Source organism: Hippocampus zosterae, chromosome 18 (genome assembly GCF_025434085.1).
Source record: "Hippocampus zosterae strain Florida chromosome 18, ASM2543408v3, whole genome shotgun sequence".
Taxonomy (NCBI): Eukaryota; Metazoa; Chordata; class Actinopteri; order Syngnathiformes; family Syngnathidae; genus Hippocampus; species Hippocampus zosterae.
This window is the reverse complement of record NC_067468.1, coordinates 10,617,624-10,641,551: the sequence shown is the minus strand read 5'-3', so window position 1 is coordinate 10,641,551 and position 23,928 is coordinate 10,617,624. Positions and strand designations below refer to the sequence as shown.

General features: G+C 51.3%; 1 protein-coding gene across 2 annotated transcripts; it reads left to right on the top strand.

Moving 5' to 3' along the window:
* Positions 1–176: 176 nt before the first annotated feature.
* On the top strand, positions 177–23,551 carry notch1a (notch receptor 1a). 2 transcript variants are annotated; one of them, XM_052050507.1, is made up of 34 exons: positions 177–555; positions 1,409–1,490; positions 7,106–7,368; positions 7,468–7,806; positions 8,784–8,906; positions 9,138–9,371; positions 10,101–10,256; positions 10,329–10,514; positions 10,593–10,706; positions 11,150–11,263; positions 11,358–11,591; positions 11,667–11,777; positions 12,908–13,100; positions 13,200–13,345; positions 13,444–13,557; positions 14,005–14,124; positions 14,209–14,361; positions 14,474–14,702; positions 14,775–14,976; positions 15,059–15,212; positions 15,516–15,700; positions 15,775–15,907; positions 16,003–16,260; positions 16,341–16,453; positions 17,508–18,079; positions 18,241–18,681; positions 19,185–19,330; positions 19,430–19,643; positions 19,727–19,811; positions 19,894–20,056; positions 20,179–20,477; positions 20,825–20,972; positions 21,057–21,154; positions 21,547–23,551. In XM_052050507.1, exons 1-34 carry the CDS (start codon positions 495–497, stop codon positions 22,768–22,770), a joined length of 7,407 nt encoding a protein of 2,468 aa, XP_051906467.1. In that variant the 5' UTR covers positions 177–494; the 3' UTR covers positions 22,771–23,551. The 2 variants fall into 2 exon arrangements, with proteins under 2 accessions (XP_051906467.1, XP_051906468.1); XM_052050508.1 differs by lacking the exon at positions 13,444–13,557.
* The last annotated feature ends 377 nt before the right edge of the window (positions 23,552–23,928 follow it).

Here is a 23,928-nt window from a genome sequence, read left to right as displayed (position 1 = left end):
GACATCCCACTCTCCTTTTTTGTACTACATAATCCTGGCGTGTATCGACGAGGTGTAAAGACCGTTTATGTAAACACCATCCGTCTTATTAGCAATCAAGCTAGCTATGCAAATCGAAATACATCCCCAAATAGTTTGATACTCACTCCACAGTGCATTAGCGAAGCTTGCCCCCCCCCGCATTGTCCACCAGCTGTGACGGAAGGGGGCGGGGCTAAAGTGGGAGGACCAGAATTCACCGCGAAGCTTCAACACCTCATTAAGTACTCCGCAGGCGCCAAGTTAACATCGATGACCTGACTCTGTGCTCTCCGCGAGGAATTACTGGTGGAAAAAAAACAAAGTTTTGTGCGTGCGTGCATGGTGTTTGATAGTTTTTCTTTTTTTTTTCTTTTTCTCACGCCGAACACCTGGAGTACACCCCTCCCGCCATTGTGGATCTATGCTAACACTGCGCGGGATTCAAGCAGGGTTTGCGAAGTAGAAGAGGAGGAATGTATCGTTTCTTTGCGAGACTAGCATTTCTCCTTTCGACCGTTATTTTCGTCTCACAAGGTAAAACATTGTTTTTGTACTTTTTTTTTACTTTTATTGGCGGGGGGCGGGGGGGTTGACGTTAAGTCTTGGGTGTGCGTTTTGGGCACAAGTCGGGCACAACCGACCACGTGCATATTTGCATTCACCAGATTTAATTTGAGCGTTTTGCGTTATATCTGTATATTTTGTGGAATAAAAAACGTTGGGTGTAAAATGTCACTTTTATGCATTTAAAAATGAAATGAATGTTATCCGTGGGGAACTTAGTCCATAGAGTCTAAATGTTTTGAATTGAATTGACTACAACTTTATTGTCAATATTGACGCGGTTTTGAAAAACATGTAGCATAATAGAAGTTGGTGCGTGTCTGTAAGGGCCAGGGGGACGCTCAAGGGGACTTTCCGGGGGGGATAGGGGGGGGCACCTTTTGTCTGCATGTGTGGGAGAGTGTGTTTGTGAAAGGTGGGAGGGAGTCCGAGTGTGGAGGGGGTAAACAATGCACGAGGAGAATGTTTTATGGCTCGTGCTGGACTGATTTCTTTTGTTCCCTGTTTGAGACCAGCAGCTGCCGCGCGTTTACCTCCCACCCCGCCCCCTCCCGTCAAAGTGTGCTCAGCCCCCCTTAGGAAGGCCACTGCACCATCACGATGCGCAGCCCTCGTGTCCCACCTGTGTCCTTTACACCCCCCCCCCCCCTCCACCGTCACCACCACTACACACACACACACACACACACACACACACTATTTTCAATGTAAAATATCTGCTTTATAGCATGTGTATTAGAGTGAGTTGTGTGGGTGTATACTGTATAATGACCAGAATGCATGATATGAAATACCAATAAAGTTTTATGTGTGCATTCAACAGGTCTTAAATGCTCACTACCCACCGAGTCCTGCCTAAATGGAGGAAGATGTGAAGCCGCCCCCAATGGGAATGGAGACTGCAAGTAAGTAAATCAAAACTTTTACTTTTTTGGGCTGTCTCGGAATTGTATTACTTTTGGGAGTATTGAAACAAAGAAAAAGGGGGGGGGGCAAGCCTCATATTCCCCGGTTCCCATTCCAGCCTTTGAGCAGCCTCTGCGCCCGGCAACCAGAGGCCCGGCGACCCTCCTCGAGCTCCGGCGTATTTTATTTATTTATTTATTTTTGTTACCCCCCCGCCACAGGAGCCAACCGCTCCCTCAAAAAAGGGAAAGAAAAGGGGCTCAACGGGCCTGGAGATGTGCAGAAGGGGCCGATGGGACAAAAGCCCCCTCCTACCCCACTGTCGGTTAATGAATGCAAGACTCCCTCAACTGCAAAGTGCGAGTACGCGTCCAGCCCTAAATCTTGTTTTTCTGCTCTTTCACTGGGGGGCGACAGCTGGGGCTCGCCCGCCGCCCGTCGCCCATTGTTGTGCGGTGGGGTGCGGGGGGGAATAATGCTGTGTGACTAATCGGAGTGGGCCTTCCCATCATGCCACAGACACCCCCAAACCTCTGGCGTGCACCCCTCCCGAAACGCGACCTCTCCGCATCAAAAAGGCTTGTCCCCCAGCTTACTGAATGCGTTCACCCCCCCCCCCCCCTCCGACCTCAACCCTTTGCATCGCTCGTGTGTGCGATCTCCATTAGAAGGCCAGATGGCTGCGAAATCTAATTGGTTTGGATGTCAACAGCGTGAGATTGATTGGACTAAAGTGGTGAAATTTGAAGGCAAACAAGTGGGAGTCGAGGGAGGATGCGTGGGGGGGGGCTGAAGAAGTAAAATTGTGGGCTGTTTCTGGGATTTTTAAGATTTCTCATTTTACTGGGCCAAAGTTTTAAGATGATACCCCTGGACTGGTTGTCAGCCAAACAGGCATTCACACTCGGATTTTACACCCAACGTGGATATTTTGGTCGTTTGACATATTTTTGAGCTCACTTCTCTTTTTTTGACCTTAAATGAAGAAAATACAAGACGGAACGAGGAGTTAAAACGATCTCTTGGTTCTTGTTGAGGAGTCCCTTCCTCCATTGTGACTCCAGGGTGGCCCCTCATCCTAGCACCCCCCGCCCCTCCCTCGGGGCATGTGGTCGCGGCTGGCGCCTCTTTCTGCTCTGTGGGGAAAAAGGGGGGGGGGCGGTATTGAGGATGCGATGCTACTAGCCCGAGGCCATCGATTCACAGTATCTAATCTGCACACTCATCCCCCCCCTTCTCCCCAAACACACACTCTTGTCCACACGTGCGCATACACTCGCATCTACACGGGCATCCTCCGCCTCTACAAAGCCTTGCACTGTGTCACTGTGTGGCTCCCTCCCAACTTGACAGTATAGACGCGCTGCCTGCGTTCTTCCTCTCCCTCCTATCAATCATTCTGAACCGAGCAGCCGTCGGGTCACGGAGAGCGCCGGGAGCTCGCCACTCGGCATGACCGATCTGCTTTGGACCACCAAGCGGTGTGCGGGCATTGGGGAGAATCCTATCAGTGCGCCGGATTCGTGCCTCGGCATGGAAGCATATGGTGACACAGTTGTCGGGGGGGGGGGGGGGGTAAAGATCGAAATCCTCTTTGGGTTTCCACAAGGCGTGAGAACGCAGCGTAAATTCACCCGTCGGCTTAGTGTGGCATAGACTGGTAATCAGGTGTCTTTTTTTTTTCCCACAGTGAGTTTACTGGGATTATCTCCCTGAATCAAGACAATACCGTTGCCTCCCCCATCTAGAAAATCTGATATTTAATCACCTGAGCACCGTTCAGCGACCCAGTAACATGGTTTCATCCATTTTCTATTGCACGTTGTCTTCATTTGGTTTGACGGGGGAGAAGCGGCATAACCTGCGGATCGGTCACCTTTCCACAGCCCTTTCACGCAAAATGTGTAATACGGATACGTGGAAATCCGCCATTTTATTTCTTAAATTGATCATTTTTGTGTCTAAATCTGTTGAGAAAATTTTAGGTGGGGGTCAGGTACCTTATCGTCGAGTTTTCGCAAGCTCTCCCGATCAGTCTTTCCATCTTCCGATTGTAAACAGCCCTGCGATTGGATGTGTATGATGTCTTACTTGTTGTGATTGGTCGCCCCGTCCAGGCCACGCCCCTTTCCGCTTTTTATCATCACTAGCCATTGCCATCCCTGTTTCCCGTGTAGTTGTACAGTCTGTCGATAAAACCCCAACTTTGCACGGCAAACTCAAGCTGCAAGACCGACAGGTGCTGCTATGCCCCCCCCCCCCTAAAAAAATGTTTTTAAGCAATGGGAATAAACGCAGGAAACACATGCAACGGCTTGAAATGCAACATTTGACCAAAATAGACCCGCGGCTGGCGCGGCGAGACCTCTCTGACCTTGCACCGAGCTGTCTGGGATTGCATAGTGACGGTAAAATGTTTCGCTGGCAAAAGTCCATCTGCGGCGGGCTCCCAAGCACACAACCGCAAAGAGATGTTCCGCTCGCCCTCAAGGAATGCTGCACTTCATTTGTCCTCCTGAGGGATTACCAGCGGGGTCCTGGCTCAGTTCCACGCGAGCCTAAGCCCATCAGAAGTGTCCAAGTGTGTATCAATGAGTCAACTTTATTTAAGCTCCAAAGCCGGCGCTCCTCTCCTTGGATAGCCCCCGCTTCCCCCGAATGCCCCCGATGCCTTGCGCACGCAGCGATCAACGTGTATGCGACCGATCCTGTTCCGGATCGTGGGATAGGGAGGTAGCGCTACTTTCAAAGGGCAGCCGGTCAATTGCCGGTTTCTGGACGAAAGCCAGCTGTGAACCGCCAGATGTGGGGTGGCCCCAAATTTATTTTATTTTTTGGCCTAATGGAGAAGGGGGGGGGACCGTGACTCCTATGGAAAAAAAACATGAAATTGTTATCTTAAATCTGGTGCCTGTTCCTGAAAGGTAAGCGAAGAAAAGGAGTGGCAAATGGTTCAACGAGTCCGTGTGATGCTCCAACTGTGTTTGAATTACCGAGGAACGCGACAACGGGGCGGTGTTGGATTTCCGCTAAAAAAGACACCAAAAGAAGGCCCCAAAAACGATGACAGCTGGCAAGGGGGGTGGCGTCGCGTGAAGTTGAGCTGCGAACAGACGATGAAAGATCACCTGAATCGACAGCGATTGCGGGGTGGGTAGGCAGATGCCAATCAGCAGATGTCGAGTGGATGTTTGTCCGCCAAATGAGGTGATGCTCTCATGCCACCCCCCTTGTAAAGCTTTCCACTTGGTTGCTTTTTAGAGGGCGAGACAGGAAATGGCCTACGGCCCCCGGAACAATTCACCTCTGTCACTTTTAGATGAAACCTTTTTTTTCCTGTAATGTAACACCTCTTATGTGAGGTTCAAACACACCGATCTCAACCATTTTTTTTTTTCAAATAAGCAACTCCTCTTCTTGCTCTTTCTGTGCTGGGTGAACTTCTTTCAACACCGCCCACTTTTCCACCATTTCTCAAACTACAATTTTGACAACTGGGAGAAAGAAATCACTTCAAACACACCACGGGATAATCGGTCAAGATAATCTGATAGGTGACCATCGTTTAAGGAAGTGTATTTTTTTTCAAATTTGGATCCTAAGGAGGAAAACTCCAATTCCAATCCGATTTGTGCGTGTGCCTCGTGTCGCGTCGAGTGTTGTGAAGCTCGAACGATCATCTCACCACATGATAATCACTCAGGCTGCTTTGAGCGACATCTGGCAAACGGCCTCGTAATTGCCAACATCACGTCACCAAAAGCCGGAAAATTGATGAGCCGCGTTGCTTGCGACGCCAGCCCGAGGCACTTTGATGTCACTTTCACTCGACAGACCGGGGCGGTGTCGGGTAATGCGTCAGCTGAAAACCCCGTCGATGAATTGGCTTCGTTCAACGCAAGATGAATCCCAATACCGATTCATAAACGGGATGAAAGTCAGGTGGAAGCCTGTCAAACTCGACTGTCTGTTGTCAAAACATTTTCCCACAACGGCGGCATTTTCCAATCCACAGTCAGTCTGGTTTTGTGTCGTCGTGGGCTCGTGTGTGTGTGTGTGTGTGTGGGGGGGGGGGGTGCAAAGTCGCCGCCGAGAGTGGCAGATGGTAGGCCTGGCCAAGTCACTTGGGAGGGAGCGTGGGGATGCACTGCGAGGGGAAAAGGCAAAAGAGGCCGCCCCCCACCCCACACACACACACACACAAAAGTGCTCGGGGTCAGAGGTTGGGGGAGCATCTGCTCCGGCGGTCCTGAGGGGGGATGACATTGCATCGCCGGGAGAGACCTGTTGCCGTGGTGTGCGTGGGTGCATCCTCTTCAGGACAAAGACAATGCCCCCCCCCAAAAAAAAAATCGTCTTTACAGTATAAAATCCTCTTACAGCATTTTATTCCATTTCCTTGATAACCAGATTAACACCCACGCACTAGTACGCTCTTTGTCCATCTATTGAATATGCGGGTCAGAAAAGACATCTCATGAATGATTTTCATACTAAGGTGAAGCGGAATTCGAATCGGGGACACTTCAAAGCCTCCGTCAATGTCCTGGCACTCTTGTGTCGATTGGAACTGTCTGGACTCCCCGCGGTGCACACGGGTCAGTTAAGAGGTCTCACCTCGCTAAAGTCAACAGGAGAGGTTTCGACAGCACTGTGTGACACCGGGGTGGGGGGTGGGGGGGGGAGGCTGTAAAAGGAGAAACTGGCGGGAACGGGAACAAACGTCTGCAAAGGAAAAGTTCGGGCGAATCTTCAGGAAAAAAAAAGGAAAGGAAAGCGGTCAAGAGCCGAGGTGTGTTTTGGGCTGAGAAAAAGGCCCAAGTTGCAACAGCTGACTTCACATGAGTTCGTCATGTCCCCGAGGGAGATGTTGGCTTGTCAGCACACCCCTCCAACCCCCCAGCAGGGCGCAGGGGGAGGAGGGGCTCTTGTAGGGGAGGAGTCTTGACCAACAGCTGCCCTCATTAACATGCGCACCTGCTCCCTGTGGAGACACAAACAGATGCCCCCCTCCCTCCAACACACACAGCCCCAAATTCAAACCAGAGATGCCCCCCACCTCCCCCCCACCCTCCTCCCCTGAGCCAACAGCAGCATTTATAAGAGTGAACTAAAAACGGAGCTTTGAGCTCACCCGTGACCCTAACGTGGACAAGCGGGCGTAGAAAATGAACGGTTCAGCAAATGCGACTGTTACAGCATCTTCACTTTCGGGTCTGAACGGTAGCAAAATAATTTGGGGTGAGGGGGGGGGGGGGTATGCCCCAAATGCTTCGCCGGCGGAGCGGTCTCCTTGATCTCTGCGCTCATTCGGGATTAATGCGGACAACTTGGGGGCTGAAAGGTAGCCGGGAATGGGCCGGACTCTCCCATGGCGTCCCTCGCCCCAGCGCAATGTGTTTTTAAGGTTCAGAGAGAATCTAATCCGGAAGAACAACACCCATGCCGGAGCGGGTGGGAAAATATGGGCGTCCCATTTCCGACTCACCCTCGCATAAAATATGACCTTGCGAAGTGCGTCCGCCTTTTCAATCAGTTATTAGTTCCTTTTGTTGATCTGTTTTTGACGATTTGATCTAAAATTGAAAGTCGACTACCCCGTCCTTCTCCTCAGGTGTCCCAGTGACTACGTAGGCAACCGATGTCAATTCCCCAGCCCGTGCAGCCCGTCGCCGTGCCGCAACGGCGGCGAGTGTCGCGCCGTCTCCCACGGCAACACCGTCGACTTCCGCTGCGTGTGCCGGCTGGGTTTCACCGACCGCCTGTGCCTCACGCCGACCAACCACGCCTGCACGAGCTCGCCCTGCCGCAACGGGGGGACGTGCGACCTCCTCACGCTCGCGGCCTTCCGCTGCCGATGTCCACCCGGGTGGTCGGGTAAGACTCTCGAATGGAAGCCGATCGGCGGCCGTTAATTCCTCGCCATTTGTAATTGGAATTTGTCTTTTTTTTTTTTTTCCTCCTGTGGCGTGACAGGCAAAACATGTCAACACCCCAACCCGTGCGCTTCAAACCCGTGCGCAAACGGCGGCCAGTGCTCGGCTTTCGATTCCACCTTCATATGCAGCTGCCCGCCCTCCTTCCACGGTCCAACCTGCAAGCAAGACGTCAACGAGTGCGCCCGGAGCCCGACGCCCTGCCTCAACGGCGGCATCTGCGTCAACGAGGTGGGCTCCTACCACTGCCGCTGCCCTCAGGACCACAGCGGGCCGCACTGCGAGAGCCGCTACGTGCCGTGCAGCCCCTCGCCGTGCCAGAACGGGGGCACCTGCGTCCAGAAGGGCGACAGTATCTACGACTGCAGCTGTCTGCCGGGTAAGTGGCATGAATAAGAAAGCGGCAGGCTCCCCGTTAACATGTGCTTTTCTCGTCCGCGTGTTCACCGTTTAAGTTTGGAAAATTAAATCTGAGCGAGTGGATTGAGTGGCAGGAAGCAGTAGTGCAGACGTTTCCCTTTGATAGTCTCGCAACACCCACACGACTGCTTTTTGTTGTGTTGGCATCCCAAAACCAGAGTTGTTTAAAGCTTCTTAAATATAATGTAGCTGTTTTTTTTTCTCACTAAATCTGGCCATATAATTTTAGAAGAGTTTCAAATCATTCAATTCATTTACTAGACATGGGCCAATGTCCGGTTTGATGGTTTTCGTGGTTTTAAAATATCTCAGTTTCAATAACCATTGGTGTTGAACTCTTGTTTTCTTTATAACTCATTCACTCCCAAAGACGTTTTTAAACGTCTTTTGAGTCTTGGTTCAGAATTGGCTGCTACTGAGATGAGTTAATATGATTGCCTGCTTGCAGATTTGAGTAAACCCAAACGTTCAGTAGTCCATACCCTTTATAAAGTTGAATAACACCAGAAAAGATGACATTTTAGTTCACGAATCACCATCCTATTTGTCAAAAAGCATCAGCGTGATTCCAGCTGCATTAGTTTGCGGAATGAAGGATTCTACAGCGGTTGTGTGTGTTCAAGTTGAAGGCATGCTGCGCCACTGCTGCGGGCGTCCGCGTCGGAATGCGGCGAGATAGCAAAGCCCGCCTCGCTCCTGCTGAGCCACGGGTCGATTCGTTCTCATCATACTATTGTGACGATTTAAAAAAAAAACAAACAAAAAAAACATGCATGTAGACACTCTGCACAAAAGCTTTAAAGCACGAGGAGAGAGTAATTATCCACCATAGGTGCACGGAGCAAAGACGAGGAAAGCGGCTATCAACTCGGCTCACTTGAGGCTGGAGTCATTTGTTGTTCCTCGCCCTTAATCGCATGCCGACTCTGTTATCAGGATTCACGGGGCAGAACTGTGAGCACAACATTGATGACTGCCCAGGCCACAGCTGTCTGAACGGCGGCGTCTGTGTCGACGGAGTCAACACCTACAATTGTCAATGTCCGCCTCATTACACAGGTAACCTACCAGCAAAGGCTTTTTTCGACTGGCGGGTGCCCTGTATTTGTTATCTGGGCCTTCGCTGGGGATTTAGCTGACTTAATAGCTCACACGGTTACACAAACCGTCAATACGATACAAAATGAGAATTTTTTTTCCCCAAATGTAGGTCAGGGCCGGCAGAAAAGGTGGCCCTATTTCCTCACCGCAGATGTTCCTCCTCTGACTCATCACCTTTTTGTCTTCCAGGCCAGTACTGCACGGAGAACGTGGACGAGTGCGAGCTGATGCCCAACGCGTGCCAGAACGGCGGCACTTGCCACGACACCCACGGGAGCTACCACTGCGTTTGCGTCAACGGCTGGACGGGCGACGACTGCAGCGAGAACATCGACGACTGCGCCAGCGCCGCCTGTTACCACGGCGCCACCTGTCACGACCGCGTGGCCTCCTTCTTCTGCGAGTGTCCGCACGGGCGCACAGGTAATACCCTTCAGTGTCCCCGTAAACTGAAAATAAAACTCTCATAAATTTGCCGCGCCGCTAAAAAGAGTGTTGTGAACAACGCTGGCAAATTGTTATGATTAAAAGTCTCAAAGTGTAGAAATTAACTAACTAATTAATTAACAGCCAAAGATTATTAATTAACTAACAATCAAAGTGTATTAATCTTTCGACACTACAACATAAGGCAAGGCGCTAGCCCCCACTAGCTTGTCAGCTAACATGTTTGGGCCTGGTTTCTGACAACTAGTAAATCATAATTCCACCGGATAACCACTGCTACGGGCGGCCCGGTAGTCCAGTGGTTAGTTAGCACGTCGGCTTCACAGTGCAGAGGTACCAGGTTCGATTCCAGCGCCGGCCTCCCTGTGTGGAGTTTGCATGTTCTCCCCGGGCCTGCATGGGTTTTCTCCGGGTGCTCCGGTTTCCTCCCACATTCCGAAAACATGCATGGCAGGCTGATTGAACACTCTAAATTGTCCCTAGGTGTGAGTGTGAGTGCGAATGGTTGTTCGTTTCTGTGTGCCCTGCGATTGGCTGGCAACCGATTCAGGGTGTCCCCCGCCTACTGCCCGAAGACAGCTGGGATGGGCTCCAGCACCCCCCGCGACCCTAGTGAGGATCAAGCGGCTCGGAAGATGAATGAATGAATAAATGAACCACGTCGCAGCGTCGCAGTGCAAATGACGTTCTCTCCGGGGCTGGTAGGTTTGCTGTGCCACCTGGACGACGCATGCATCAGCAACCCGTGTCAGAAAGGCTCCAACTGCGACACCAACCCAGTCAACGGGAAGGCAATCTGCACCTGTCCGCCGGGTTACACCGGCTCAGCCTGCAACTTGGACATCGACGAGTGCTCCCTCGGTGCGTCCGCTTTCCTCTTTCCTCCGAATTCAGTTCTTACGCCGACGCGTGACATATTTTGCTCCGTTTTAGGCGCCAACCCTTGCGAGCATGGCGGTCGTTGCCTCAACACCAAAGGCTCATTCCAGTGTAGGTGCCTTCAGGGTTACGAGGGCCCCCGCTGCGAGATGGATGTCAACGAGTGCATGTCGAATCCGTGCCACAACGACGCCACCTGCCTGGATCAGATCGGAGGATTCCACTGCATCTGCATGCCGGGTATGCGCATTTGGGGATTCTTAAAAAAGAAAGAAGGGAGGCGGAGTTGCACTCACCGTGGCATTTGACGGCGTTCAGGTTACGAGGGCGTATTCTGCCATATCAACACGGATGAGTGCGCCAGCCAGCCTTGTCTCAACAACGGCAACTGCGTTGACAAGATCAACTCCTTCCACTGCGAGTGTCCTCAAGGTGAGAAAATCCCAGAGAGCATTCCTCAGCATCTCCCCCCCCTTTCTGTTCGGATCAATAATAGGCGACTAGTGTGGATCATTAAGCTTTCTGTTCATGATTATGCTAAACTACGCATGGATGGCGGGAAAAAAAGCTAATCAAATGGTTTACTACCCTCAGTGAGAGGAAGATTAGCAAGTCTGGCGGGCACGGACGTTTGTGCTCGAACTTGGCGCCAAAACCGGGGGCAGGGATTGGTTTATGGCTCAGCAGGCCTGAGCCCCATTGTGTTGCCTGAAAGAAACGTTGGGTGCACAGTAAGGCCTTGCGGGGGCGAGGGAGGGGCTTTGAGTAGTTTTGTTGTGGAGTGGTTCATTAGTTTCTTCAAGTGTGGATGGGAGGGGGGGAGAAATACTTTTTACCAGTTTTCGCCATGTACTTTTGTGGAACTGCGCCTGCAGGATTCTCAGGGAGTCTCTGCCAGGTGGATATCGACGAGTGTGCCAGCACCCCTTGTAAAAATGGAGCAAAGTGTACCGATGGTCCCAACAAGTACACCTGCGAATGTGCAGAAGGTACGCCATCTGTTTTACTTTTTTTTTTTGCTTCTTTCTTTGTTATATTTTCAGTGGTTTTCCACTTAATACTCCCATTTGTCTTTGGTTCCAGGTTACACGGGGCGGCATTGCGAGAGCGACATCAACGAGTGCTCCTCGGACCCGTGTCACTACGGCACCTGCAAGGACGGGCTGGCCTCGTTTACATGCTATTGCCGTCCTGGCTACGCGGGCCGCCTGTGCGAGACCAACATCAACGAGTGTCTGAGTCAGCCCTGCAGGAACGGCGGCACTTGCCAGGATAGAGAGAACGCGTATATCTGTTCCTGCCCCAAAGGCACCGCGGGTGAGACTTCGTCAGGCGGGGGGAATATAGAATTCAACAAATGCGGGTTGCCTCATTTCTTCCCGACGGAACCAGGTTTCAACTGCGAGATCAACCTGGATGACTGCAAGAGCCACCCCTGCGATTACGGGAGGTGCATCGACAAGCTCAACGGCTACGAGTGCGCGTGCGAGCCGGGCTACACAGGTGAGCGCTGGGTGGAGTTTACAGGTGCAAGTGGGGTGGTCCCCCCGAGCAGAAGGAGGGGGCGGAAAGGACAGGTGGCCGGCGGGCCCGTTCTGACGGAACAATGGTGTCGGATTGCCTGTGTGATGGGCTTTGAAAGCGGCACTCTCCTCAACCCCATCCATGCTCAAAAAACCTACAACAAAAACACCCCCTTATTCAAAAAGACTTGGTAAGGCGATCCTTTCAAGGGAAAAAGGATTGTTAATGACATTTGTTGTGTGATTGCACGGCGTACTTGTCAGGTCTTCCCCCTCATCTTGGCCCGACAGAACCGGTTCTGACTGGTAGTGTCGGTGTGATTATTCTAAAGGAGTGCAAGCCAGGACCAAGTGTGTGTGTGTGTGTGCGCGCCTGCAGGCTGCTGTTACCCCCCCCCCCCCCCCCGCCCTTGTCCCCTCCGTCTTTCTGTGCCGATCTGGCCACGGCGGGATGGAGGAGCAAGGGGACAGAGGACTATTGTAACTGATGTGAGGCGGTTGGGCCCCGCCCCTCCTGATTGATGAAGAGTAAGGGAGGAGGGAGTCGGATAGGACAGCGGCGTGAGCGGGGGTGGGGGGGTGGGGGTTAATTGTTACTCGGCCGTGTGTGAAATGCGTCTGGCCTTCTGTCACCGTAAACAAGTCTTGTGAGGTTAGGTGTCCCTGGAGTGTGTGTGTGTGTGTGTGAATAGGGAGAGTAGTTACACCCCCCCAACCTCCTTCCTGGCAGCACCTCCCCCTCCCAAGGCCCAACGCTCCTTCTGCCTATTCAACAGGCTGCCATTCAATCAATGGTGGCAAGGCAGAATAGCCCCCCAGGGCCCACCAGGCCAAGCAGACACTGAGCTGCTCCTGCTCTTTTCAATTGAACGCTCAGGGAGTTTTCAGCGTTGGCTTTCTATTGTCCAAAAAGCCGCACTGTTCACCTCAATTGGGGCAGGGGGAGGGAAGGGGGGGTGAGCCCTCAAAGAATACCACAGCGCAGAGCAGAGTGTCCAGCTGTGTTTTGTCAACGTGCCGAAATTCATGTACAGGCATTCGGGCCACCAAAAAAAAAACAACAACTGTAGTTTGAAGGAGGAAAAAAAACCAAAAGGCTCTTCTTTCCAGGAACGATGTGCAACATCAATATAGACGACTGCGCCATCAGCCCGTGTCACAACGGCGGCACGTGCGTGGACGGCATCAACGGCTTCACCTGCCTCTGTCCCGAAGGCTACGACGATGCCACCTGCTTGTCCCAGGTGGATGAATGCGGCAGTAACCCTTGCATCCACGGCCGATGCCAAGACCTCATCAACGGGTGAGCGGCAGCCTCGTGTCTCGGCGGCGTCACGAAGCCATAAACCAGTGGAGAAATCGCTGACATTTATTATTTTTATTTTATTTTTTTTAATGGAAGCTATAAATGCACCTGCGACTCTGGCTGGAGCGGCCCGAATTGTGACATCAACAACAACGAGTGCGAGTCTAACCCGTGCACGAACGGAGGAACCTGTAAGGACATGACCAGCGGGTACCACTGTACATGCAGAGCAGGCTTCACAGGTCAGCGACGGCGGCTAAGCGCTCCTATTTCTTTGCGGCTACTCCTTTTCTGGCATCTAACCGAGTCCTAATACCCACCTACCCCCTTCCCGCAACAGGACCCAACTGCCAAACTAACATTAACGAGTGCGCGTCAAACCCCTGCCTCAACCAGGGCACCTGCATGGATGACGTGGCAGGATACAAGTGCAACTGTCAGCTCCCCTACACCGGTACGACACGTAGCTGCTTGCTCCGTTTGCGATAACTAAAAGGGTATCTTCCTTCTTTCCGCGCTAAAGGTTTATCTTGTGTTGTTTAACCAAACCTCATCCGGTCATCACTCTATTTTGTCTTCACTGTGTGGAAAGATCTGCCTGTCTGTCTCGGAGGGATAACATAGAATGTATGTTTTCCTTGGGTGGTTGTGGCTGGGGGGGGGTGTAATATGGCACCCCTGCTAATATAAGCAGGAGAACTCCAACTCGCTCCGCACCCCCATTCCCGTTTCCGCCACGTCCTGTTTCCTGTCTGTGATCGCACAATAACAGGAAACAGGAAAGCCCTTCCTATTTGGTTAAGTCGTCATGGAAATGGATAAGGAAGAGGGATGGAAACCGCCCCCCCCCCACCCCCATCCTCTTACTTAGCGGCTTCAATGTTTGTCTTTTTGTTCCCAGGTGAAAACTGTGAGACTTTGCTGGCCCCCTGCAACTTGAGACCCTGCAAAAATGGCGGACTGTGCAAAGAGTCCGAGGACTATCAGAGCTTCTCATGCAGCTGTCCCGCGGGGTGGCAAGGTGTCTATTCCAGTCCTTTTTTTTTTTTTCCCTCTCTCGCATCTTCCGGATCATTCAATTAACCACGCTGTCCTTCAAACCAAGGTCAAACTTGCGAGATTGACATCAACGAATGTGTGAAAAGCCCGTGTCGCAATGGAGCCCTTTGTCACAACACCATGGGAAGCTACCAGTGCACGTGCCTGCCTGGCTACACGGGGCAGAAGTGCGAGACTGACGTCGATGATTGCAAGCCAAGTAAGGACCACGGATGTGTGGCAAAAATAAAAGGCCGTTTTTAAAGATGGGGGGCGGGGGGAATACGTGGCGCCTGCATAGAGCTCAAACGTCCTCTTTCCCCGCGTTTCAGATCCGTGCAGCAACGGCGGTCTGTGCCGCGACGCCATCGACACCTTCACGTGTATCTGCCTGCCCGGCTTTCGCGGCGGCAGATGCGAGCAGGACATCAACGAATGCGAAAGCAACCCCTGCCGAAACGGCGCCAACTGCACCGACTGCGTCGACAGCTACACGTGCACCTGCCCGCCCGGCTTCAGCGGCATCAACTGCGAGATCAACACCGACGACTGCACCGACAGGTAGCTCGCCTCTGCCGTTGCCAAATTTGTGCTGGAAATGTTTCAAATAGCAACTCGGTTGTGTTTCGCTAGCTCTTGCTTTAACGGCGGCACCTGCGCGGACGGCATCAACGCCTTCACGTGCCTGTGCCCGGCTGGATTTACCGGCAGCTACTGCCAATATGACATCAACGAGTGTGACTCAAGGCCGTGTCTCAACGGGGGCACGTGCCTGGACAGTTTCGGAACGTACAAATGCACCTGCCCCCCGGGTTACACGGGCGTCAACTGCCAGGTAACGGGAGCCCGCCGCCGCGTCGGTTTTCCGTGTCACCGGTAGGGAGTCGTTTGTTAACATTTCTTTGTCTGTTTGGAAGAATCTCATACGCTGGTGCGATTCGTACCCCTGTAAAAACGGGGGCACTTGCTGGCAAAAGGGGGCCTCCTACACCTGCCAGTGTCAAACCGGTTGGACCGGCCTCTACTGCGACATCCCGAGCGTGTCCTGTGAAGTCGCAGCCAAACAACAAGGTAGTTATTGCTCGTGCAGCGGTCCGCTAATCCACTTATCCTCCCGAGGGTCGTTGGGCGTGCCGGAGCCTATCCCAGCTGTTTTCGGGCAGTAGGCGGGGGACACCCTGAACCGGTTGCCAGCCAGTTGCGGGGCATGCATGGACAAACAAACCATTCGCGCTCACAATCACACCAAGGGACAATTTAGAGTGTTCCGTTAACCTGCCATGAATGTTTTTGGAATGTGGGAGGAAAACGGAGTACCCGGAGAAAACCCACGCAGGCATAGGGACAACACTAACCGCTATTCCGTGCTCTCAGGTGTCGAAGTGGCTCACCTGTGCCGGAATTCGGGCCAGTGCCTCGATGCGGGAAGCACGCATTACTGCCGCTGCCAGGCGGGCTACACCGGCAGCTACTGTCAGGAGCAAGTGGATGAGTGTTCCCCTAATCCATGCCACAACGGAGCCGCGTGCACCGATTATCTCGGAGGCTACAGTTGCGAGGTATGCGACGGTCTTTTATGAAGCGTTGAGCGTCGTTTTGCGATACAAATGCTGACGTTGGTCTCTCTCGCCAGTGTCTCCCCGGTTACCATGGCGTCAACTGCTCAAAGGAGATCAACGAATGCCAATCTCAGCCCTGTCAGAATGGCGGCACTTGCATCGATCTCATTAACACCTACAAGTGCTCCTGTCCCAGAGGAACTCAAGGTAGATAATTGCACTCCAGATTTCCTCAAAACAACAACAAAAAAAGAAAAAATCAGGCCTCACCCCCCCTCATCCGATACTTCTGTCACTCTCAGGCGTCCACTGCGAGATCAATCTGGACGACTGCAACCCGTTCAGCGACCCGCTGACGCACGAGCCCAAATGCTTCAACGATGGCAAATGCGTGGATCGCATCGGGGGCTACCAATGCGTGTGCCCGGCGGGCTACGTGGGCGAGCGCTGCGAGGGCGACGTCAACGAGTGTTTGTCGGATCCGTGCGATCCCAGAGGCTCTTACAACTGCATCCAGCTCACCAACAGTTACCGCTGCGAATGCCGCACCGGCTATACAGGTACCGGTTTTTGACGAGGCTCCGAGGTCGCGCGCGCGTCATCGATCGCCGACGCGACGGACTGTCTTGTCGTTTACCAGGCCAGCGTTGTGACAAAGTTTTCGACGGCTGCAAAGGAAGACCTTGCAGAAATGGAGGCACGTGCGCCGTCGCCAGTAACACTCCTCACGGCTTCATCTGCAAGTGCCCGCCGGTGAGTGCATACTGGACATATTGTACCTTTTCTCTTAGCTTGAATATATTAAAGGGTTAAAGCAAGCAAAGCCGTAGCGAAGCAGTATTAATACAGTGTAACCTCAGAAATAAGACCACCTATGTTACTGCTCAAGGTGGTCTTATTTTCGGCGTGGTCTGATTTCTGAAGTGGCATGCAGTAATGATAATGCAGAAGTAATGTGGCTCACATGCAACAATATACTGTAGCGTCATGTACACACAATGAGTAATAAATGATGGATTGTACATGCAACTGTATTGTACACAAAAGAAATTTAAGCATTTGAATAGTCTATGTATGTATAAGGCAAGAGAAAAAAAACTACATATCACCGCTGGCTCGCTCTCCTGACAGCTTAGCACCTCCAATGTTGTGCCTTGTTTTGAAACGATCCAGCCAACCGTTGGATGCTTTAAAGACTTCGTCCTTTTTAAGCTCCTTCGCGTATTCTCGTGCCTGTTCCTGGATCATCTGTCCGCTGATAGGGATATTCTGGCTGCGTGCTTTCTGAAACCATCGCCAAGTTAGCTCGTCCACGTCGTCGTAGTCACTTCGGTAGCACAGGCGTTTTCTAGAAGAGCTAGCGTTTGCTTGGTATGCGTCTAGGAGCTCCCGTTTCTTCTTCAAAATGGTTTGGATTTGAGTTTTTCCAACTCCAAACCGCTCAGCCAATGTTCGCTGGCTGCTCACTGGCTCGAATAACTTCAATTTTCTGTTGTAGGGTCAAATCAATTCTCTTCTTGCTTGCTGCCATTTTCACACCTGGTCGCAATTATGAGGTGATAGCTTCCTGGGACCGGATATCGCGGTCGCAATTCTGAATTCCGGGGTGGTGTCATTTCTAGGGTTTCAATACAATACAATACATAGGCGTTCTATTTGGGACTGTACAAAACCGGTCGTATTTTTAAGGTGGTCGTTTAAATGAGGTGGTCGCATAGCGGGGTTTCACTGTACGTGGAATGGGAATAACTAAATTCTTATCATTTATTGATACTCGGTGACCCGCGCGAACCTCTGGTCCTATTAGGGCTTCACCGGCTCCTCCTGTGAGTACGATTCTCGCTCCTGCGGGAACCTGAACTGCAGGAACGGAGGCACGTGCGTGTCAGGCCACCTGGGCCCGCGTTGCCTGTGTCCTCCGGCCTTCACGGGACCCGAGTGCCTGACCTCGACCGACAGCCTCTGCGTCTCCAACCCGTGCTACAACGGCGGCACCTGCCAAATCACCCCGGAGGCGCCGTACTTCCGCTGCGGCTGTCCCAGCAATTTCAACGGCCTGCTGTGCCACATCCTGGACTACTCCTTTGTCGGCGGCTTGGGCCGCGACATTACGCCTCCTCCCGAAGTGGAGGTGAGCTGCGAGAACCCCCAGTGCGACGAGTGGGCCGGCAACCACATCTGCGACTCGCTGTGCAACAACCACGCGTGCGGCTGGGACGGAGGCGACTGTTCCCTGAATTTCGACGATCCCTGGCAAAACTGCTCGGCGGCTCTGCAGTGCTGGCGGTACTTCAACGACGGCAAGTGTGACGGCCAGTGTAACAGCCCCGGATGTCTTTACGATGGCTTTGACTGCCAGGGACAGGAAGGCCAATGCAAGTAAGTCTGGAGATTTTCAGCCATGGTTCTAGAATGCGGCGAGGGCGGCAAATATTTACAGTCGAGCCTGTGCCGTTTGCGGGGGAATCCATTGTTTTCCGATGTAAAAGCCAGAATTACCCTTGCTGTAATTCTAACCCGAGCTCCTTTCTGTCCCGCAGTCCACTTTACGACCAGTACTGCAAAGACCACTATGCCGATGGCCACTGTGATCAGGGCTGTAATAATGCCGAGTGTGAATGGGACGGCCTGGACTGCGCAAACAACATGCCGGAAAAGCTAGCGGACGGACATCTAGTCCTGGTGGTCCACATTCCGCCGGAGCAACTTAAAAATCGCTCGTCGGCCTTCCTCAGGGACCTCAGCGGCGTTCTTCACACCAATGTGGTCTTCCGCCGCGATGCGAGAGGGGAGCCCATGATCTTCCCTTATTATGGCAACGAGCAGGACCTGGTGAAGCACAACGTGCTGAAGCGCTCGGCGGACGGCTGGCCCGAGTGGACGGCGATGCCGGCAAATGTTTTAAGTCAAATGAAGGACGGCGTGTCTGCCATGGTCAGCCCGCGCAAACGCAGAGAGCTGGATTCTCTGCAAGTCAAAGGGTTTGTACCACTAAGCTACCGTAATTTTTTTTTTGGACTCTTAGTTGCTCAGAAATGTAAATGGTACTCCTAAAAAAAAAAAAAAGAAGTACACATACACTATACAAATCCCTAAAAGCCCGTTCCCTCATCGTGTTGGCGAATTCAGATTGGAGTCAAAACTTCCACTTTCACTTTTTCATTTAAAACGGCTTACCTTAGCCAGAATCCGTGTTGCATTGTGGCCTACTTTCTTTTGGCGGTTGGCAAATACTTTTGGTGCATTACCACCACCCTCTGACATGGAGAGCGTGCGAGTCCCCGCTGGTGTCAACACGATTGGGAACGGAGATTTTGGGTTACGAGCCGGACCGCAAATTTTAACACTATACAAATTGCACCTGTAAGTATAAGACGCAGGACCTGCCAAACTTTGAAAAAATTTACAGTCATGGTGACTTCATCAAGTGTATTTTCCCAGCAACAGTCTGCGCGTTACCAATTCTCTCTCGTTCATCACGTAGGTCCATAGTCTACCTGGAAATTGACAACCGGCAGTGTTACCAGCAATCCAGCGAATGCTTCCAAAGTGCCACCGACGTTGCGGCCTTCCTCGGAGCACTGGCCTCCAGTGGGAATCTCAATGTTCCTTATATCGAAGCTGTCACCAGTACGTAACTCGCTCTTTCCTATGCATGATTGCCCGTAACACTTAAGTAGCAAATTGCAACTGTCATTTTTATTTGAATTTTTTTTTTTTCTCCCCCAGGCGTAAGACCCACTCCTTCTAGTTCCGAGCTCTATCCCATGTATGTGGTCTTCCTGGGGTTAGCGGCTTTGGGTTTCGTAGGCCTCGGCGTTTTGGTCTCACGCAAGCGACGACGAGAACACGGCCAGCTTTGGTTCCCGGATGGATTCAAGGCGTCGGAGCCCAGCAAGAAGAAACGCAGAGAACCGGTCGGGGAAGATTCTGTCGGACTGAGGTGAGAAACTCAGGAATGAATCCCGGAATATGAAGGGAGTGGCGGACTGAATGGTTTCCTTTATTTTTTTTTTCTTTAAACAGGCCTATGAAAATATCTGACATCAATCTGATGGATGACAATCAAAACGAATGGGGTGAGGAGGATCCCGACTGCAGCCGTTTCAAGGCGAGTCAAGCATTCTAATCAAACTGTTCCGCAAGATAGCACTTCCGTTAGCGCGGTCGATCATTGGCTCGGTGTTCTGCAGTTTGAGGAGCCGTCCATGCTGGATCTGAGAGACCGGACTGACCAGAGAAAATGGACCCAACAGCATTTGGATGCAGCCGATCTGCGGATCGCGTCCGTCGCCCCTACGCCCCCTCAAGGGGAGATTGAGAATGACTGCATGGATGTCAACGTCAGGGGACCAGGTTTGCTTGCTTCTTTTTGCTTTTCTCTGAGATATCGAGACCATGGCATTGTTAAAACTTGTGTGGTGTTTTCTCTTATGAACGGCGACTCATCGTTTCATCTCCTAATTGTGTTTTTCCAGATGGTTTCACCCCACTGATGATTGCCTCCTGCAGCGGCGGAGGACTCGAGACGGCTAACAGCGAAGAGGAAGAGGATCCCTCCGCGGAGATCATCACAGACTTCATCTACCAAGGCGCAAACCTCCACAACCAGACCGACCGCACGGGCGAGACGGCCCTCCACTTGGCCGCCCGCTACGCTCGTTCCGATGCCGCCAAGCGGCTCCTGGAGTCCAGTGCCGACGCAAACGTCCAGGACAACATGGGACGCACTCCTCTTCACGCAGCTGTAGCTGCTGATGCGCAGGGGGTGTTCCAGGTAAATTCCTGCTTTATATCGAGTCCCTGCGGTCGTTTGTATGGCAGCCAGTTATGACATGGGGGATTAATTTTTTTTTTTTAACTCATTCACTGCCATTGACGGCTATAGTCGTCAAAGATCCGTTTCAATTGGCCCGGCAGGGAACGGGAACGTCATGCGCATTTGTGGCCAAATCAAAATGCTAACGACATTCTTACTTGAGTGCAATTCTGCATCCTGCATTGTTATTTGCCACCATTTTGCTTGCCATCTCAACTCCAGTGTAGCCACAGTGAATTGAATTCTGCCATCACGTCATTTCCGCCAGGTAACTCAACAAGCGGGTGTTTTTTTTTTTTTTGCAGATTTTAATCCGAAACCGCGCTACCGATCTCGATGCGCACATGCATGATGGGACAACGCCGCTGATACTGGCTTCCAGGTTGGCAGCTGAGGGCATGTTGGAAGAGCTGATCAACTGCCATGCCGATGCCAACGGCACCGACGATTCTGGTAGCTAACGCTTCTGTCCACATGCATAAAGTACACTGCATATTATGATGACTCAATATCTATTTTTTTTCCCTCTCTTCGCAGGTAAATCGGCGCTTCACTGGGCTGCTGCTGTCAACAATGTGCAGGCTGCCTTGATCCTGCTGAAAAACGGTGCCAACAAAGACATGCAAGACAACAAGGTATGTGTGATAATATGACTTGACAAGTATTGGTAGCGTCGTGCAGGAGTTCTCAAACCCCTCGAGGTTTACAATATGCAGTTTGTGACAACGATATTAAGGCTTTTAGTTGGTTGAAAGGAACACTGCAAAAACAAAAATGGAACCAAGATTAAGTGTCACAAAGAAGAGCAAAATATGCTTGTACTTTGTCAAAGTAATTCTTCTAATCTGACAGTTTTATGGTCAGAATTACCCGTTCAAGTAAAGAGCAAGGCTTTAGTATGTTTGTTTTATTGTTGCGACAGCCCCCATACGGAGGTACGCATTACCTTGCATAACCTAAGTTACAGCGTGCGGAATGAGAGCCGGTTTATTATCATTATTATTATTTTATTAATTTTTTTTTTTAGGAAGAGACGCCGCTCTTCCTTGCCGCCCGTGAGGGAAGCTACGGGACAGCTAAGGTTCTGCTGGAGCACTTTGCTAACCGCGAAATCACCGACCATCTGGACCAGCTGCCGAGGGATATCGCCCAGGAGCGGATGCACCACGACATTGTGCGGCTGCTGGACGAGTACAACGTGGTCCGCAGCCCGGGCCTTCACTCCGCCCCCCTCAACACTTCCTCCAGTCTCTCGCCGCCGCTCTGCTCCCCCAACGATTACCTTAGCAACCTGAAACCCAACCTGTCCATCAAGAAGGTGCGTAAAGGAGGGAAAGACGGCGGTAAAGACAACAGGGTGAAGAAGAAGAAGTCGCCGGACGGGAAGAGCAATTTGCTGGACACGTCGTCCGTGCTGTCCCCGGTGGACTCCCTCGAGTCCCCCCACGGCTACCTGTCTGATGCCGCCTCTCCTCCCGTGACGTCACCGTTCCAGCAGTCTCCCCCGATTTCCCTCAATCACCTTCAAGGGAAGGGCGACTCGCACATGGGTCAGATGAGTATGGCTTTTGATCCCAACCCTCCCCGCCTCTCCCACATGCCCATGTCCAGCCCGAATAGTCAGGGGAGCGCGTCTGTTGGTGGCAGCCGGGTCGGTCAGTGCGACTGGATGTCCAGGATGCACCCGGGCCAGCAAGGCAGCTTCCACCAGGCCTCCGCACTGTCCCACAACATGATGGGAGGCCTCAGCGGCGTCAGCACGGCCACCTTGTCGCAGATCATGGGCTACCAGAACCTCCAGACCAGCCGCCTTGGCTCGGCAGCTCACATGATGCAGCAGGCCCACCCGCGCCAACTCCAGCACCAGAACTCCAACTCGGCCACCGCCGGGCAGGCCATGACGCAGGGCTTCCCCACCATCGAGCTGAACGGCGGCGGCGGCGGCGGCGACATGCAGCAGAACAACGGGCGCTCCATGGCCATCCACAGCGTGATGCCCCAGGAGACGCAAATCCTCGGCGCCCAGTTCCTCACTCCTCCTTCCCAGCACAGCTATTCGGGACCCATGGACAACACGCCCAACCACCAGCTGCAGGTGCCCGACCACCCGTTTCTGACACCCTCCCCCGGCTCGCCCGACCAGTGGTCCATCTCATCCCCACATTCCATGTCGGACTGGTCGGAAGGCATCTCAAGTCCCCCGACCAGCATCCACTCGCAGATGAATCTGATCCCAGAGCAGTTCAAGTAGGCTCCTAAAAAAAAAAAATCAATAAGCTGGAGACCCAACACTGGAGAGCCCAACATGGTCCTTATTTTAATACTAATGATAAGAATCTTTTTGAGTACCTTTTTATTTATTTATGTGCTTTTTTTTTAACCCGAGAATATACTGAATATGCTTTTATATTTATGCTTTTTTAAAATGTTATTTTTTGTTCTGTATGTATGAGAAATATAGACAATTTTAAAAAGGAGTGTATCAGAAAAAAAGATACTCCCTGTTGTGTACACTGGCTATTTATTTCTCTTTGGTTGTTACATTCACTGGATTGTTTTTTGCTCCTCTTTTTACAAGGTTTAATTGGGATTATGTTGCATTATGTAAATAAGACTTAAAAATATATTTTCAGTATTAACTTCTTTTTTTTTCCAAAAGTGTTAACTTGAGGCTCCCTTTTTGTTGAAAATGTTACAGTTCATGTTAGTGCCAGTGTGGCATGTAGTTTTTTTCCCCAGGAAAAGCAAATGTTTGTGGGATTTCTTGCATGTCTTCAAGGTGGGAAAACATGTTTGTCAAAGAAATAGGGACCTTAACGACATCTTCCCTGCGCTTTGTTGAAAAGTTTAGCATAGGGTGTCAAAATGTCATGTTTTATAAACTAACTCAGAGGTTAAAAAATGTTTTAAATGAAGGTATGATTTAAAGAAGGTATCACCTTAATGCAAAGTTGTAGTTTGCAAATTACTTCCTGATTAAAAATATTTTGTAAAGACGGACTTGATTCAATAAAAGCTGTTACTTCAAGGAATTTGATCCCTACTATTTTTATCGTCAAAGCATTCATGTTGCATTAATAACTTCTGTGCTTCTTTGTACAATGATGCCTTCAGATCCAAGTGTCCCAACTTACAAGCTGCCTGGCCATTTTTTGACATTGATTTAGCAGCAAAATCTTGAGATATGAACGCTGCACCATCGCTATGAACTCACCTCAATTAAATAGGGAACAATTATTTTTAAAAAAAGAGGCTTCACGTTGTTTATTATCACTCGTAGTTGATGTTATTGGAAAAATAAACAAAAGCTAATATATACAGTATATACTGTGTATACATATACGTATATATATATCTATATAGTATATATAGATATATATATAGATATACACAGTGTATACTGTGTATA

Excerpts from the sequence above, each read along its gene's own strand:
- notch1a (XM_052050507.1), top strand. The coding sequence starts at position 495 with ATGTATCGTTTCTTTGCGAGACTAGCATTTCTCCTTTCGACCGTTATT. Across the intron at positions 16,261-16,340 it reads ATGCCGCACCGGCTATACAG|GCCAGCGTTGTGACAAAGTT; the intron begins GTACCGGTTTTT and ends GTCGTTTACCAG. Across the intron at positions 21,155-21,546 it reads AAGACATGCAAGACAACAAG|GAAGAGACGCCGCTCTTCCT; the intron begins GTATGTGTGATA and ends TTTTTTTTTTAG.